This window comes from Pristiophorus japonicus, chromosome 11, assembly GCF_044704955.1.
Source record: "Pristiophorus japonicus isolate sPriJap1 chromosome 11, sPriJap1.hap1, whole genome shotgun sequence".
Taxonomy (NCBI): domain Eukaryota; kingdom Metazoa; phylum Chordata; class Chondrichthyes; family Pristiophoridae; genus Pristiophorus; species Pristiophorus japonicus.
The window spans coordinates 114,404,757-114,423,268 of NC_091987.1; the positions used below are offsets into that span (position 1 = coordinate 114,404,757).

General features: G+C 45.3%; 1 protein-coding gene across 12 annotated transcripts in view; it reads left to right on the forward strand.

Moving 5' to 3' along the window:
* Positions 1 to 18,512, forward strand: part of ofd1 (OFD1 centriole and centriolar satellite protein) — a 133,146-nt gene that overhangs the window by 7,661 nt on the left and 106,973 nt on the right. For all 12 annotated transcript variants that reach the window (XM_070893896.1, XM_070893900.1, XM_070893902.1 and 9 more), the window contains 6 exons: positions 2,205 to 2,273; positions 2,381 to 2,411; positions 2,535 to 2,642; positions 5,450 to 5,586; positions 9,759 to 9,932; positions 14,701 to 14,807. In XM_070893896.1, the coding sequence (XP_070749997.1) occupies positions 2,205 to 2,273; positions 2,381 to 2,411; positions 2,535 to 2,642; positions 5,450 to 5,586; positions 9,759 to 9,932; positions 14,701 to 14,807 (626 nt within the window). The remainder of the gene's footprint in view (positions 1 to 2,204; positions 2,274 to 2,380; positions 2,412 to 2,534; positions 2,643 to 5,449; positions 5,587 to 9,758; positions 9,933 to 14,700; positions 14,808 to 18,512) is intronic.

The following is an 18,512-nucleotide window of genomic DNA, read 5'->3' on the forward strand; positions in this document are numbered from 1 at the left end:
GGGAGGGAAACGGCTGCCTCAACTTTCTGAGGCTTCCTGCAGCCTTCTCACTGCTGCAAGAAGCCTCAGTGCTGATATGCTGATGGTAATGTGCTTTTATTAAAAAATTTTCAAAAATTAAACAACGACAAAGAACTACAAAAATGGCCGAGTGCCAATGTTTCCTTCACACTGCGCGTGCGCGAACGCTCCAACGCGCACGCGCAGCGTTGCCGGCAGGAAAAAAACTAATTTAAATGGTACCGCCCCCTCCCACTTACAAAAAATTGGCGCGATGGTAGGCTCCGACCCCCTGGGCACCGCACCAAACAGACAAGGAGCTTCACGGCGCTCCAGAATCGCGTGTTTTTATTCCGGTGCCGTTTTAGGCGTGAAAAACGGGCGCCCAGCTCGGAGGGGCGCCCGTTTTTTATCGTGTGGAAACTTGGGCCCAATGAGTAATTATTTTCTATTGAATCTTGAACTGTAATAAAATTTACAATGTTACACTCCAGTTATCTTGTAATCATGATGATTCTTTAGGTCTAACTGTATCGTATCATTAGTCTTTCCAAAACTCCCGATAAAAGAAAAAATTGGTTCTTTTCTTTCTTTCTAATTGCTTCAGGCTTTGTAAAGTAAATTGAATTTATCTGTAATTCCTCTATAAACGATCGTATCTCTCTCACCCTAATATTACCAAAAGGTCATCGACCTGAAACGTTAACTCTGTTTCTCTCTCCACAGATGCTGCCTGATCTGCTGAGTATTCCAGCATTTTCCATTTTTATTACTCTGATTAGTTTTGCTGCTGTTTGCTCAGTCATTTTTATTCAGTAACTAAAGGCTTCCATGCTCAACATTCTATATTAAATGAAATAACTGAGGATCATCATAATTCTCTCTTCAGGAAGAGGGTCCTGTTCATTTTATAAACTACATATTGTTTTTTTACAAAAGGCCTGAATTCTTACCTCCATGTAAGAATGAAAAACCAAATTATTTTCCAGGTTCTCCAGTCATTCCTTATTGACAGTACTGTGTGGCACTGGAATGCACAGGGAAGTGTTGCTCAGATGTTGTAACGGCTGTGGTTCGGCAATGCATGTGTATTTGTGCTTGTGATTAGGGGCTCAAAATTCACCACTATTTAGCTCCATTTTTTTTGGAGCTAACTTAATTTTGCTAGTTTTGCCAATGGTTTAATGCTGTCCTTAATAGTTAACAGCCATTTTTTTTAAAGTACTGTTTTTCTGACGTCACTTGGGGTCAAACCAACCCGTACCGCCATTTTTGCCCGGTTTTGCGAGTTTCGCCAATAAGAATTTTTTTAAGGATGGCGCTAGGGACCACTTTGTAAAACCTTGCCTTACCAAGACGGAGTCCGATCGAAATCGGTGTTACCGCGCCATCTTGATTTGTTGTATTGATCCGTATTTATTATGTTTTGATTGAATGTAGTGATGCAATATTATTTTTGGATTATTGCATTATAAAAGAAAGTTATTTTATTTTTTTAGGACTTAGTATTTATTGTGATAAAACACTCATGGTGCCATTTGGCGAGGTGTAGGGGCGGCCGGGGCAGGCCATTTGGCGAGGGCTAGGGGTGGCTGCGGCGGGCCATTTGTGAGCCATCGGCAGAGTCCGGCGGCTCAGACGGTGAGTTGACCATCAAACACTCCCAGGGCAGGTACAGCACGGGTTAGCTACAGAGTAAAACTCCCTCTACACAATTATATAAAAGCAGCCCTCAGCCCACATTTCTTTCCTCTGGGAACTGGAGAGAGACAGCTCGTTCCCTCCCATTGTGCCTCGCGTTACCCTGGAAACCCAAATGCTTGGGCATGCGCAGAGAACTGGCCTTAGTTTTTCAGCATTAACAGTTAGCTCCATCCTCAAATAAAGGTCTTTCTGCGCTCCGCCAAAATGAAAACTAATTATGGCGAAACGTAGGACTTTTTTTGACGTTATATTGGACTAAAAAAATGGCCGTTAATCTGAAATAACGGCAAAAAACGACAATGTGGAATTTTGGGCCCTAGATTTTTTATTTTGGCAAGGAGCAAAATGGTGCTGAAGGATGTGACTGAAACTACTTGTGCTTGGAAATAGGTGGAAAACTGTAATCATATGGAATTGCATAGAGTAAGATTTTGTTCATGAATTCTCCGAGAAGGAGCTCATCATCAATTTCACTTTTTAAAAAAAGCATTTTTTCGTAGGTATTTGCAGCAAGAGATCTCCTACAGATTATGAAGATCAACCCCAGATCAGACCTTTACAAATCTATTGTGAGTTTGTGTTTGATTATATTATAAATGAGTTTAATAGTTTGGCATTTTTCTCTTTCATATATTGGATGACATTCATGGTTCTTGTTTTATTTTTTCAACTGCAGATCTCAAATCTTCAAAAGGACCATCAAAAAGGTAATAGTGCAGTTTCAAATTCTGTAACAGTACATACATAATGAAATTGCAGTTCTTTCAAAAATGTTTCAAGAATACTTTTTTAATATGTATTTTTTTTTTAAATCATTTTTTTGTTGATAGGATTTCTTATTCAATTTCTGATGGAACTGACTGACTATCACTTAACTAGGGAGTTTCGGGATGCAGAAGCTCAGACCAGCTGTGTTCCACAGTACAAGGAATCTATTGGTAATGAGCAGGGGTGGGGATTCTATTTGAATAAGTAATTACCTTTGTAGTTTAAAACAAATCTTCCAACAGTGTATGCAACTTAATTGTACAGTTTGGGACCTAGAGCCTGTTCTGTAATTAGGCAATTTTTGTTGATATGAATGGAATTGAATCCTACAAGTTCTCACACGAAGTTTCACAGTTCTGTACTTGGATTGCTAATTCTAAAGAATGTCATGGAAAATGCAGTTATATCGAAACAAGAAAGCATTTTATTTCTAATTTTTATTGCTGCATTTTTACCTTCGATTAGGGCATTCAACTGGCCTGTTTGATCATAAGAACATAAGAAATAGGAGCAGGAGTGGGCCATCTGGCCCCTCGAGTCTACTCCGCCATTTAATAAGATCATGGCGGATCTGATCTTGGGCTCAGCTCCACTTCCTTGCCGGGTCCCTATAACCCTTCACTCTCTCAATATGTCTATCTCCACCTTAAATATGTTCAATGACACAGCCGCCACAGCTCTCTGAGAAGAAATTCCTCCTTATCTCAGTTCTAAATGGATGACCCCTTATTCTTAAACTGTGCCCCCTAGTTCTGGATTCCCCCACGTGTGGAAACATCCTCTCTGCATCTACCTTGTCAAGCCCCCTCAGTATCTTGTATGTTTCAATAAGATCACCTCTCATTTTTCTAAACTCCAATGAGTATAGATTCAACCTGCTCAACCTTTCTTCATAAGTCAACCCCCTCATCTCCAGAATCAACCTAGTGAACTTTTTATGAATTGCCTTCAATGCAAGTATATCCTTCCTTAAACAAGGAGACCAAAACTGTATGCAGTATTCAGGTGTGGCCTCACCAATACCCTCTACAGTTGTAGAAGGACTTCCCTGCTTTTATACTCCACTCCCCTTGCAATAAAGGCCAACATTCCATTTGCCTTCCTGATTACTTGCTGTACCTGCATACTAACTTTTTGTGTTTCATGCACAAAATCCCCCCAGGTTCCTCTGTACTGCAGCATTTTGTAGTTTCTCTCTCTTTAAATAATAGTTTGCTTTTTTATTTTTCCTGCCAAAATGGATAACCTCACACTTTCCCACATTATACTCCACCTGCCAAATGTTTGCCCACTCACTTAGCCTGTCTATATCCCTTTGCAGATTTTTCGTGTCCTCCTCACAACTTGCTTTCCCACCCATCTTTATATCATCAGCAAACTTGGCTACATTACACTCATCCAAGTCATTAAAATAGATCAGTGCAAAGCAAGGAAATCTGTCAGCGTGCTTCAGAGTTTCCAAATTAAGCTACTGAAAAATCCACTTAAATAAGCATTTCTGTTTGCCAGGACAGCAAAGTTCAACACTTCCTGACAGCTGGAGGTTGATGGACTCGAGGACAGATTCTCGGAGATTCTAACAGGAGCTGAAGAGGATGCTTGAGTTTTGCTAACATTCAGCCAGAGAAAGTTTTGAATCATCTTGGTCTTGTTATCAGGAAGGCAATTTGAAGTGTGGCAGCAACGTTTAGGTCAATGGAGGTGGCAGTGAAGCCATGCTGGATTTGCCATCTAAACACATGTAGAAACTGATCCCATGCATCCCTATAATGTCTCCAAGGGGTAGCATGTAGATGTGAATAAGAGGAGAGGGCCAAGGATGTGTCCTTGTGGTACAGATCATAGGAGAAAAGGATGGGAAGCCATTGGCAGCATTGTTCTCCCTACATTGAGCCATTGAAAATAAGAGCAAGGTGGTTATGCTTGAACTGTATAAAACAGTAGTTTAGGCCACAGCTAAAGTACCGTGTACAGTTCTGGTCATCACTTTACAGGAAAGATGTTACTACACCAGAGAGAGTACAGAGGTGATTTATGAGGATGTTGCCAGGATTGGAGCATTTTAGAAGTGAGGAAAGATTGGATAGGCTGGTATTGTTTTCTTTGGATGAGAGGAGGCTGAGTGGAGATTTAATTGAGGTGTATAAAATTATGACGGACCTAGATAGAGTGGATAGGAAGGATCTATTTCCTGTAGCAGAGAGGTCAATAACCAGGGGGCATAGATTTAAAGTTTAGTGGTAGAGGATGAGAGGGAAGTTGAGAACTTGCTTCATCCAGAGGGTGGTGGGGATCTGGAACTCACTGCCTGAAAGGGTGGTAGAGGCGGAAACTCTCTGCATTTAAAAAAGTACTTGGATATGCACATGATGTGTGTAACCTACAAGGCTATGGACCAAGAGCTGGAAAGTGGGATTAGGCTGGATAGCTCTTTTTCAATCGACACACACGATGGGCCTCCTTCTGTGCTGTGAACTTCTGATTCAATAATAAGAATGGAACCAGGAGAGAGCAGCAAGATTGGTAGCTATATCGAAGGCAGCTGAGAGGTTGAGAAAAGTTAAGGGGTTAAGGTCACAGCCACACAACATGTTTTTAACTTTTACCAGTGTGGTGTTGGTACTGTGGATGGGGGCAGAAGACAGATTGTAGGGGCCCTGCTTTGCTGGCATGTAAGCAGCTAGTGTGGATATTTCAGCTGCTGATTAATGTAAAGTGGTAAGCCATTTTGTTTCTATGCAGTGATTGGAGGCAGGACTGCTGTCAGAAATGTAAATGTGTCTGGAACCATTTTTGTGTTAGTTGTTGTCTCTGGCAGCACAAACTTACATATGTATTTATAATCTATGTTTCCTGCCAGTTTCAGAGCTGCAGTCAGTAGTAAACCGACAATGTAAATGTGCCATTTCCACTGTTCCCTTCTGATTTGTTCTTTCGCTGCTGTACTAAGTATTTAGCTCCTCATTTCCTTTCTTAGTTGATAAACTTCAAATGGTTGATGAAGAATATGCAGCACTTCATCCAGCAAATGTGCAAGAGGACTTTTGGGAAACAAAATTGCTTGTCTATCGCAAAAAAATAGAAGAACAGCTTCAGGCAGAGATGCTGCAAGAGGTAGTACACCATATTCTTTAGTCATCTTTATCACTAAATTGGTCATTAGATGTTACATAATTTAATAAATCTTTCTAAATTAGCTACAATATTTAATTTCCTGCATTTCTAACCACAAAAAGAACACAATGTGAAATTAAACTGTGCAGACTGAAGTAGTTTGCAAATTTTAAAAAATGTATTCCTTCAAGGGATGTGGGTGTCGCTGTCAAGGCCGGCATTTATTGCCCATCCCTAATTTCCCTTGAGAAGCTGCCTTGTTGAACTGCTGCAGTCCTTCAGTGGTGAAGGTACTCCCACAGTGCTGACTTTGTCGTAGCGATTTGGTACAACTGAGTGGCATGCTAGGCCATTTCAGAGTCAACCACATTGCTGTGGGTCTGGAGTCACATACAGGCCAGACCGGGTATGGACGGCAGATTTCCTTCCCTAGAGGACATTAGTGAACCAGTTGGGTTTTTCTGACAATCCAGTAGTTTCATGGTCACAATTACTGATACTAGCCCTTTTAATTCTAAATTTATTTAATTAACTGAATTTAAATTCCCCAAACTGCCGTGGTGGGATTTGAACTCTCGTATCTGGATTGTTCGTCCAGGTCTATGGATTACTAGCCCAGTAGCATAACCACTATGCTACTGAGATTGGTGCCCTAATTTACTGATGCTGCCCAATATCGCACAGTCCCAAAACCATCAGGCAGTATCCATTGTAAAACTAGATAATGTTGGAGTTACAACCTATTAGGACACTATAGTATACTTGCATTGAGTCTGACCTTGTACCTGTGTCGCCCATGTTGCCAGATTAGACATACGTCTCATGGCTCTCCAACTCACCCTATCCCGGAACCAGTGCGCTACAGTCATCAGTGCGTATGCCCCAACACTCGATACAACAGATGAGACCAAAGAAGGTTTTTACTCCAGCCTCAAAATCCGTGTCCCTATGGACGACAAACTGATCCTCCTCGGCAACTTCAATGCCAGGGTTGGCAAGGACACAGCCCTCTGGGGAGGGGTGATCGGCAGAGAGTGGGTAGGGAAAACCAACTCCAACGGTACCCTGCTCCTGACAAAATGCCTAGAACACAACCTTGTCATCACTAACACCTTGTTCCGCCTGAGGGACAAGTACAAGGCATCGTGGCAACACCCTCGCTCCAAACACTGGCACCTACTTGACTATGTCACCGTTCAAGCCAGGGATCGCAAAGATGTGCGTATCACCCGCGCCATGACAGGAGCTGACGACTGCTGGACGGACCACCGCCTAATCCGTTCCATCATCAACATCAATATAGCCCCAAAGCGGTGACGGCAGCAGAAGCCGTGCCGCAAAGCAATCAATGCCGGAGCACTCAAAGACCCAGCTAAGAGAGCCCTATACAGCTAGCGCCTCACTGCTAATCTGGCGACCCTTGATGACCCCAAGATGCAAAATGCCCACAGCGCTTGGTCTTCCCTTCAGGCCACCATAACCAGTGCCTGCGAAGAGACGCTCGCTCACTCAACCAGGAAACACCAGGACTGGTTTGATGAGAATGACCAGGAGATTCAAGAACTAATAAATCGCAATCGCAGGGCAGTTCTGAACCTAAAACAACAACCCAATTCGAGAGCAGCAAAGTAGCATTACAGACAGCTTAAGGCTGAGGTCCAACAAAAAACCTGCGACATAAAGAATAGATGGTGGGTGGAAAAAGCACAGGAGATTCAGCAGCTGGCCGACAGCCATGATGTGCGAGGATTTTTCACTCAAGGCCACTTACAGCCCAAGCACCCAAGGCCCCACCCCACTGCTGGCCAAGAACGGGGAGATGCTCATCAAGGACACCGAGGGAGTCCGGACCCGCTGGAAGGAGCACTTCGAAGAACTCCTTAACCGAGACTTTGCCTTTGACTCGACTGTCCTCGACTCCATCCCGCAGCATTCTACCCGTCACCATCTCAGCAAAACCCCAGCCGTGCACGAGGTAGAAAAGGCCATCCGCCAGTTCAAGAAGGCAACGGGAGCGGATGGAATCCCTGCTGAGGCACTAAAGTATGGTGGAGAGGCACTATTGGCATGAATGCATGACCTCATCGCTCTCATTTGGAAGGAGGAGAGCATGCCGGGAGATCACAGAGATGCAGTAATTGTGACCATCTTTAAAAAAGGGGACAAGTCCAACTAGGACAACTACAGAGGAATCTCCCTGTTATCAGTCACTAGGAAAGTCGTCGCTGGAATCCTCCTCAACCATCTTCTCCCTGTGGCTGAGGAGCTCCTCCCGGAGTCGCAGTGCGGATTTCATCCACTACAGAGTACAACGGACATGATCTTTACGGCGCGACAGCTGCAAGAAAAGTGCAGGGAACAGCACCAACCCTTGTACGTGGCCTTCTTTGACCTTACAAAGGCCTTTGACACTGTCAATCGCGAGGGACTATGGAGCGTCCTTCTCTGTTTCGGTTGCCCAAAAGTTTGTCACCATCCTCCGCCTGCTTCACGATGACAGGCAAGCCGTGATCCTGACCAATGGATCCATAACAGACCCAATCAACGTTCGGACCGGGGTCAAGCAGGGATACGGCATCACGCCATCCCTCTTCTCAATCTTCCTCTCTGCAATGCTCCACCTCGCACTCAACAAGCTCCCCGCTGGAGTGGAACTAAACTATAGAACCAGTGGGAACCTATTCAACCTTTGTCGTCCCCAGGCCAGATCTAAGACCATCCCAACCTCTGTCATCGAACTATGCTCATTCAGAGACTGAAATCCAAGTGATACACTGAGGCGTACGAAAGCATGGGCCTTATACTAAACATCAGTAAGACAAAGGTCCTCCACCAACCTGACCCCGCCACTTGGCATTGCCCCTCAGTCATCAAGATTCACGGCGCAGCCCTGGACAACGTGGACCACTTTCCATACCTCGGGAGCCTATTATCAGCAAGGTCAGACATCGATGACGAGGTTCAACACCGCCTCCAGTGCGCCAGCACAGCCTTCGGCCGCCTGAGGAAGAGAGTGTTCGAAGATCAGGCCCTCAAATTTGCCACCAAGCTCATGGTCTACAGGGCTATAGTGATACCCGCCCTCCTGTATGGCTCTGAGATGTGGACCATATACAGTAGACACCTCAAATCGCTGGAGAAATACCACCAACGATGTCTCTGCGAAATCCTGCAAATCCCCTGGGGAGACAGATGCACCAGTGTTAGCGTCCTCGATCAGGCCAACATCCCCAGCATTGAAGCACTGACCACACTCGACCAGCTTCGTTGGGCGGGCCACATTGTTCGCATGCCTAACTCGAGACTCCCAAAGCAAGCGCTCTACTCTGAACTCCTACACGGCAAGCGAGCCCCAGGTGGGCAGAGGAAACGTTTCAAGGACACCCTCAAAGCCTCCTTGATAAAATTCAACATCCCCACTGACACCTGGGAGTCCCTGGCCCTAAGTGGAGGAAGTGCATCCGGGAGGCCCCTGAGCTCCTTGAGTCTCATCGCCAAGAGCATGCAGAAAAAAAGCGCAGGCAGCAGAAGGAGTGCGTGGAAAACCAGTCCCATCCACCCTTTCCTTCAACGACTGTCTGTCCCACCTGTGACAGAGACTGTGGTTCCCGTATTGGACTGTGCAGTCACCTAAGAACTCAGTTTTAGAGTGGAAGCAAGTCTACCTCGATTTCAAGGGACTGCCTATGATGATGATGATGACCAGATCTGATACTAGTGGATGTAGTTTTTTGTACTGGTACCAATCTATCATGATCCTATATGCATTGAATTAAAGGTGTGTTGTCGTGAAAAGAATGTAGAGTAAATTTTCTTTGTTTATTTGTGAGTCATGTCTCTATGCATCACTGTGTCACTTGAATGTGACATCATTATACCTGAGGGTGTATAAGGGTGTATGTACAAATTGCGGGAGGAGACTGACTGGCATAAGCATCTAGAGGGCTTAAGCCTGATGGTTTGAGTGCGGTCAATAGAGGTTTGAAACCTATTCTCCTGGGTCCTTTTTATACAATACTGCCAGACTTTGTCTCCCAGTGATCCAAAGTGCCGTCCTCAAATCATAATACAGGTGGTTGTACTGTTTTTTTTAATTGGTTGCAGTGTTTGCTTTTTCTTAAAGATTCATCTTGATGTGTAAGAAACTCATACAGTTCTTTTGATCATGGCAGCTACAGCATTTTAAGGAACAGGAATTAGCCAGGGTTCGGATTCAGGAGAAAGAGCGGTCAAAGAAGGATATAGAAGAGGACAGAAGGAAGCTAGATAAAATACACCAGATGAAGTCTGAAACATTGATCACACGAGAGAAGAACGCTATTGAGAGACTTCGGAAACAGCAGGAGGTAGGTTTAGATACAACTAAAATGATAAATCACAGCTTTCTACAACTAAATATTAGGCATAACCTGAATGTAAATAATTAATAGATTTATTCAGGAAATGCCTCTAGGCAAAATAAGCTGACAGTAAAGGACGGGACAGATTTTGTATACTGTGTGCACATGTGGCAAAGGCCACATGGAGTGCCTCCAATGTCAAGTTGTCACAAAACAACTTGAAGGGAGGTTGAACCTCTTGTGTTTTTCTTTCAGATGCATCTATTTGTACTAACTGAAATGCAGCCATATTGCTGATTGGTCCCCTTGGAGGATAAGCCACACCCTGAAGTTCCTCTAGAATGTGTAACTGGAACCGCCCAGCGCATGTTCTGAGTGAATTTCCATTTTGTAATTCGATCCATTTTGACTTCAGAAGCCACAGAGGATAGATCTCCCCAAAAGTCACTAAGTTCGAGCCGAAGTCCCTTACTCCAGTGTAAGTGCATCCCTCTGCCAGCTGAAGACCCTTACCCCAGCAATCCCTCCGCCAAGCTGAAGACCCTTACCCAAGCGCAAGATCTTACCCCCGCCTCCCCATAGATGGGGCATTGTGTGCGGATTGTTAACCAGTTTATTGGGTATGAAGTGAATAGTGATAGTGTCGTGATTTCTGGATTTCATCCTGCCCAACGATGTCCCTAGAGCGTACCAGGAGGTAGGAAGAACGTGAGCCGTCTTCTCCGAGTTCCCCCTCTCCCCTCCGATCCACGCCATCCCTGCCCCATCACCTGCCACCTGTGTATCTCTCTTCTCTTCCCGCCCCCCCCCCCCCTCACTCCCCAGTCTCTCTCTCTCTCTCTCTCTCTCTTTCTCTCTCTCTCTCTTTCCCCGCCCAGGCTCTCTTGGCTCTCTTTTCCACCCCACCCCCCCTCACACTTTTTTTCTCTCTCACGCTCTCCTATCTATCTATCTATCTATCTATCTATCTATCTATCTATCTATCTATCTATCTATCTATCTATCTATCTATCTATCTATCTATCTATCTATCGCCCCCCCCCCCCCCAGCCGGTCCCTAGGCTCTCTTTCACGCCTGTCCCTAGGCTCTCGCTCCCCCACCCAATTTCTCGCTCCCTCTTTCTCCACCCTCTCACTCTCTCGCTCTCTCGCTCTCTCACTCTCTCGCTCTCTCACTCTCTCGCTCTCTCACTCACGCTCTCTCTCTCTCTCTCTCTCTCTCTCTCTCTCTCTCTCTCTCTCTCACACACACGTCTCTCTCTCTCTCTCTCTCTCGCTCTCTATCTATCTCTTTCGTTCCTCCCCCCCCCCCCCCCTGTGCCTAGGCGCTCTCTTTCACCCCTGTCCCTAGGCTCTCGCTCCCTTTTCCCGCTGCCCCCCCCCCCCCCCCCCGACTTGCGCATGCTCTCTCTTTCCGCCCCACCCCTCCCCCTCTCTCCAGGCCACCTGCTCTCCCCGGCACTGCGGGAGGCTCGGGGCCCTAGAAATAGTGGATGCATTGGTGATAATTTTCCAACGGTCTATTGACTCTGGATCAGTTCCTTTGGACTGGAGGGTTGCTAATGTAACACCACTTTTTAAAAAAAGAGGGAGAGAGAAAACTGGTAATTATAGACTGGTTAGCCTGACATCAGTAGTGGGGAAAATATTGGAATCAATCATTAAGGATGAAATAGCAGCGCATTTGGAAAGTGGTAATAGGATTGGTCCAAGTCTGCATGGATTTATGAAAGGGAAATCTTGCTTGACAAATCTTCTGGAATTTTTTGAGGATGTAACTAGCAGAGTGGACAAGGGAGAACCAGTGGATGTGGTGTATTTGGACTTTCAAAAGGCTTTTGACAAGGTCCCACACAAGAGATTGGTGTGCAAAATCAAAGCACATGGTATTGGGGGTAATGTACTGACGTGGATAGAGAACTGGTTGGCAGACAGGAAGCAGAGAGTCGGGATAAACGGGTCCTTTTCAGAATGGCAGGCAGTGACTAGTGGAGTGCTGCAGGGCTCAGTGCTGGGACCCCAGCTCTTTACAATATATATTAATGATTTGGATGATGGAATTGAGTGTAATATCTCCAAGTTTGCAGATGACACTAAACTGGATGGCGGTGTGAGCTGTGAGGAGGACGCTAAGAGTCTGCAGGGTGATTTGGACAGGTTAGGTGAGTGGACAAATGCATGGCAGATGCAGTATAATGTAGATAAATGTGAGGTTATCCACTTTGGGGGCAAAAACACGAAGGCAGAATATTATCTGAGTGGCAGCTGATTAGGAAAAGGGGAGATGCAGCGAGACCTGGGCGTCATGGTTCATCATCATTGAAAATTGGCATTCAGGTACAACAGGTGGTGAAGGAGGCAAATGGTATGTTGGCCTTCATAGCTAGGGGATTTGAGTATAGGAGCAGGGAAGTCTTACTGCAGTTGTATAGGGCCTTGGTGAGGCCCCACCTGGAATATTGTGTTCAGTTTTGGTCTTCTAATCTGAGGAAGGATGTTCTTGCTATTGAGGGAGTGCAGCGAAGGTTCACCAGACTGATTCCAGGGATGGCTGGACTGACATATGAGGAGAGACTGGATCAACTGGGCCTTTTATACACTGGAGTTGAGAAGGATGAGAGGGGATCTCATAGAAACAAATAAGATTCTGACGGGACTGGACAGGTTAGATGCAGGAAGAATGTTCCCGATGTTGGGAAATCAGGGGACATAGTCTTAGGATAAGAGGCAGGCCATTTAGGACTGAGATGAGGAGAAACTTCTTCACTCAGAGAGTTGTTAACCTGTGGAATTCCCTGCCGCAGAGAGTTGTTGATGCCAATTCATTGGGTACATTCAAGAGGGAGTTGGATATGGCCCTTACGGCTAAAGGGATCAAGGGGTATGGAGAGAAAGCAGGAAAGGGGTACTGAAGGAATGATCAGCCATGATCTTATTGAATGGTAGTGCAGACTTGAAGGGCCGAATGGCCTACTCCTGCACCTATTTTCTATGTGCAAATCCTTCTTCCAACCTTCATGAATATTTCAATTTTATAATTGTGTCATTTTTCTCTGGTAAACCTTCAAAAATGGCATGCATCTTGGTTTCACACTTTTTAAAATATAAAAGGTGTTGTATGCAAAAAAAATTAGTAAAAAACCAAAACACATAGCAATATTTTAAATACAAGCTAACGGTTGCTGGAGAAGCATGTAGTTTGTCTTCTCATTCTTCCACTTGTTGAGTTCTCAATTTCAGTCAGACAGTTTGGGGAGTCATTAAAGAAGAATCATGGGGTGAGATTTTCATCTTCACCACATGGGTGGTAATCTGGCAGAGAAGATCAGGCAGGGTCTATAAAGGGTGGACAAACCTCTCCAAATTACTGCCCTGGAGAGAGAGACAAAAATCTACTCCATGATTTTCCCCAGAGAATGAGGGAGACTATCTGATGAGTCGACTTGCTCAAAAGTATCACCACCAAGCAGCACCGCCGTTCGTTAGATTTTCCCTTGTTCAATTTCCTTGACCATTTTATATGGCAAGTTGTTGCAAGTGGGACATCGAAGCGCCACGGCACCCTCTATAAGGCATCTGGGTCCTGTGTGAACAGGGTAAGCAACTGTGCGACTCTTTAATCAATCAGATTGAAGAATTGTCGATGAAACGTGCAGAGTCTGAACCAGGAAGTGTCAGTTAGAATAGAGAATTCAATGTCAAATCAGGTACAGAAAACAAAATAGAGAGGGAAAGAAGATTAGATTAAAAGAGAGAGAAAAAAAAAGAGACAAAGATAAAATTTAAAAAAAATTTTAATTAAAAAAAAATTTCCAACAGCAATTAAAATCTGAAGAAATGAGACTCCACACTGGTAATAGTTCATTTTCAGTGCCAGAGAGTTTGATCGGCGGTAATTAAGACTTATCACGCCATTAAAAATGCGTACTTCGACTGAACTGGACAAGCCCCAATTTTCCGTGACGAGTTTAGTCCGTATCTTCGACGCAAGTACTGGAACTTCATGCCATTCAATACATTTGAACGGGGAGCCAGATGGCAAGATGTTTTTGCGCAGCTTACAGCGGAGCGACGCAACTTTTGGGTTTTCATGTTTAACTGTGCATCTGCGCTTGCCTGAAGTTGCTGTCTGATTTGTGAATATTCACCATTATTTTTACAGTAAATTCTGGCCCAATGTATATCAGTGGATCTCCTGTGACATTAGTCATGATCAGTCAAAGGATGCACTGCTTTTAAAGGTGCAAACATTATACATGTAACATACAATCTGCTGCTAATATGCAGCTGTGTGTATTGTGTTGATTTCCTTTATGGCGCAAGGTCTAATTGTTGCTTTTCCAGAAGTCATTTAAAGATTAATTGCTCCTAGGTTGGTAATTAAATCCATTAAAGGTCAGAAGGAACCAACAGGAAATGACTGGCATTCTTTTTAAAATAAAACATGAAATGCTACTTCTTGGGTCAATTGGGAGCTATTTTCTATTACTGGGGAACTTTTGCTGCAGATTAGAAATGGTTAGCATTGTTTCTCTTTTTATAAATGTGACCTAGAAATTTGCACATGTTTTGGATACATGTCAATATTTTTATAGCTAGATGTTTTAAATAGACTGGGTACAAAACATTGGGTAAAGTAATGTTATTGAAAACTGGGTAATCCATGAATGTGAAAGTAAGAATTGATCTAGAGTTCTGTATTTATTTTGTTTGTTACACCTAATGAGATTATCCTTTATCAGAGGTTATATTTTGAATATCTATTTTGTTACAGAACGAGGAAAAAGAAATCTATATGCAGAGACAAAGTTTATTGAAAGACATTGAAGCTGTGCGAAATAGAGAGGTTGAACTTAGACAACGAATTGAAGCCTATGAGCTGTAAGTAGAAATGGCAAATTAGCAAAAGAAATAAAGTCTTGAATTGACCTTTTTTAAACTACCCTCAGAATTGTTGATATTTGTGGTTTTCCATGCCAGTAATCCAAAAATTTCAAAATGACAAACTCTTAGATTGAAGCATTGGCTGGAATTTTCCCATTGGAGAGCGTGAGAGTTTTGGGGTGGGTCGGCAGTTAAAAGCGCAGAAATGGACAGTGCATTGGGATTCCGCTGACTTCCGCCTTTAACTTGGGTACATTTCGAGCTGCGCCACGAACCCACTCGGGAGAGGTGGGCGACCTCATTGAGATAGTTAACTGCCCACTTACAGACCCTTAACTGCCTTTTTAACTTCTGGTTTGGGCTTTAACTGTTTGTGCACGGATTCACGCACTTCAGGAACCTTGCCTGTGATGGGGAAGCTCAGTGGCCATTGTGTGAGTTCATTAAGTGACAGCTGGAAAAAGCACCTTGCACCTGCTTCCTTGCCAAAGGGCTGACACTATTTTGTGCAGGGAATTAGTTTTCAGGAGTTTGCAGGTCAGTTCTGCAACCTCGGAAGCCACTCTCATCACATTGCTAGTCACGCTCAATACATAGGAGGGTTGTGTTTCTGATCTCCACTTTACCTGCTATCTATTAGATCAGCATGGGTGCCGCTTATGCTGTCTCTATTTTGACCTCAAAATCAGACCAAGATGAGCCCCAGCAGCAGCAACAACAACAATAGTATCAGCAGCAACCACACCAGCAGCCTTCTCCTCACTGACCTGATGCTCCACAGGAGAGAGGGGATCAGCACAGGGGTGCATCATGCCAGAGGCGAAACCCCTAACACAGGGTATGCAAGCAGAGGATGAGCTTCCTGGACATGACTGAGCAGCAGTGCTTCAGGAGGCTCAGGCTATCGCGCCAGGTTACGGCAAACATTTGTAGCTTACAAGAAGACCTGCTGCCCAGGGGACATGGTGGCCACGCCTTTCCAGTGGCTGTGAAAGTCACCACTGCCCTCAACTTCTTAGCCTTGGGCTCCTTCCAGGGATCTGCAGCAGACATTTGCAGGATCTCGCATTCGGCCGACCACAGATGCATCACCCAGGTGACCGATGCCATGTTTCACAAGTCAGCCAATTAAAGTAACTTCGCCACTGATGAAGCCAGTGTTGCTGAGTGGATGTTTGACTTTGCGGCCCCAGGTTGGCTTCCCACAGGTGCGGGGAGTCATCGACTGCACACGTGTGGCCATCAAGGCACCCGCATATTACCCAGGAGTGTTTGTGAACTACAAGGGCTTCTTCTACCTCAATGTGAAGCTCGTATGCAACCATAAAAAGATCATCATTCATGTGTGTGCCAGATTCCCTGGCAGCTGTCATGACTTTTTCGTACTGCGCCAATTGACCCTTCCTCAGCTCTTGCACCTCCAAACAGACTTAATGGTTGGCTGCTTGGGGACAAGGGCTATCCACTGAAGATGTGGTTGATAACACGGTTGAGGAGTGCTATAATGACAGCCACACGTCCACCAGATAGAGCACATGAAGATGAAAATGCGCTTCAGATGCTATGATGGATCTGCAGGAGCCCTTCAGTACGCACCAGCCAGGGCCTCCAGAATCATCATCGTATGCTGCGTGCAGCAGCGAGAATTGGAGTTGCAGGAGGAGCAAGGCGTAGAGAGCACAACCTCTTCGGAGGAGGAGGAGGAGGAACCGGAGGTGGAGATGGCACCAGCAGCGGCGCACATTGCTGCCTAGTATGGCCTCCTAATTGTCCGATTTAACTTGCACCAGTGCACCATATGGCTCCCAGGTGCTGAACCAACTACCCCCCCACCCCAGGCAACACCACAAAGCAGTCCAATGACCAAGTCATTCCTGTCACCCAAACTTCCATTGCTCGAGATCAAGTAATATCTCACCATTCACTCCAAGTGATAAAGCCATTTCCCAACATCCCAGAAAGCAGGCAATAATGGACAAGATGGGAAAGTAGTGCAAAGATATAAATTGATGTGCTTCAGAAATATAAGTGAAATTTAACAATAACATTTTGTCAAACACACATGTGCATATCCTTGTGCATCTGCAATTGTGTCCTTTTTTGTCTCTGAGGTAAAACTCCTGTGGCTTCAGCAGAGGTAGAAGCAGGCTGCTAACTTCGCTGTTGGTGGATGTCCTCTGGGTTTTGGAGCTTGAGGGCCCCGCTAAAGACTGCTCCTCCTGCATCTGTGCAGGGGCAGACTTGGCCATAGTAATCTGAGACAGCATGTGGGGCTCTGACTGAGCGGAGGCAACGGGGGAGAAGTGTGAGTGCTTTGAGAAGAGCCCCCATTTTCATGTCCCCTATCACCATCACCCCTCCCATGGGCCCCCCGCACTTCCATGCTAGCAAGGTGCTGAAGAGCATCAGTGAGGCAATAAGGATCCAAGTCTATGTTGGTACACTCCTTGAGATGAGGTTAATGAGTGTTTGCAATCTGTTGTTCACAACAAGCATGTTCTCGTTGGACTGCCAGATTCGCTGCTCCATGCAGGTGGCCATCTTATCCGTGGAACAGCACGTCATTGCCATTGTCTGTGACATGTTGGTGATCATGTTGGAGATGAACTCTTTCATTTTCTGCACATTTGTACACATCACAGCTGCAAAAACTGCCAGAGCCTCACTCATTTGTTGCATCTCCTCCAAGATGATCCTCTTTCTCGATGGCCACCCAAGGTTCAGTATCTGCATGCAGCTGAGCAGAGCTTGGAGCATCCTGCACCCTCTGGCAAGGACTCTCCAATGCTGTCCCTGTCTCCACCATCTGCTCTTGCTCACTTGTGATATGAGAGACCAGGTGACAACATTACTCTGTCTCGCTGTACCCATCGAGGTGTGTGTATCTGCGCTGGTGCTGGGTGTGCATGGGTCTGTTGACGCTGCACCCTCAGAGTGGAGCTTCCTCTGGGGAGCCATCTTCCTCCTCTGGCTGGACAGTGTGGAGGGCAGTTGATGTGCCTGTGGGAAAGTAAAGAGATGAATTAGAAGTCTTATGATAATGTATAACGTTACCATTATGCACATGATGATATTTCACTGGCTGCTGATATCAAGTCACCATGAGTGACTGTTGTAGGCCATGTGGTTGTATGGTATTTTATGTCACTGCCAGCAGCTCTAACTTCAAGCACTTCCTGCTGGAATCAAGTTGGTGAATATTGGAGGGCCACCTCCGGTTCACTGCCTCTCCCTGTTCTGGGCTCCCTTCTCCTCCTGCAAGGAGGGAAAGAAGAGAACTTTGAGTGAGAGTGATGGAATGAGTGTCAGGAATGGATGGGCTACATCTCTAGAGGGTGACTGAGGGAGTGGCGTGACATTGTCAAATGGCCTCCTTCTATGGTGTTACTTCCTATGACTGTTAGGCTGAGGGTGAGTGTCAGTGGTGGTTAGTCAGATGGGGATATGCATAGGTGCATAGAGAGTGAGGGATGGGTGCACCTTGCAAGGCAGGTTGGTGTGAGGATTGGCATGCAGAAGTAGGCTTGGAAGGTAGAATGATGGTGTGGGATGACACTCACATCAGGATGTAGTTGAATGTGGCATTGCACTCACCTTTCCTGACCTCATGAGATCATAAAATCTTTTTCGGCACTAGATGCAGGACCGCCTTCCAACATCCCTGCTGCTGACCTCTGCAATCTCCAGCCATGCCCTCTTGGT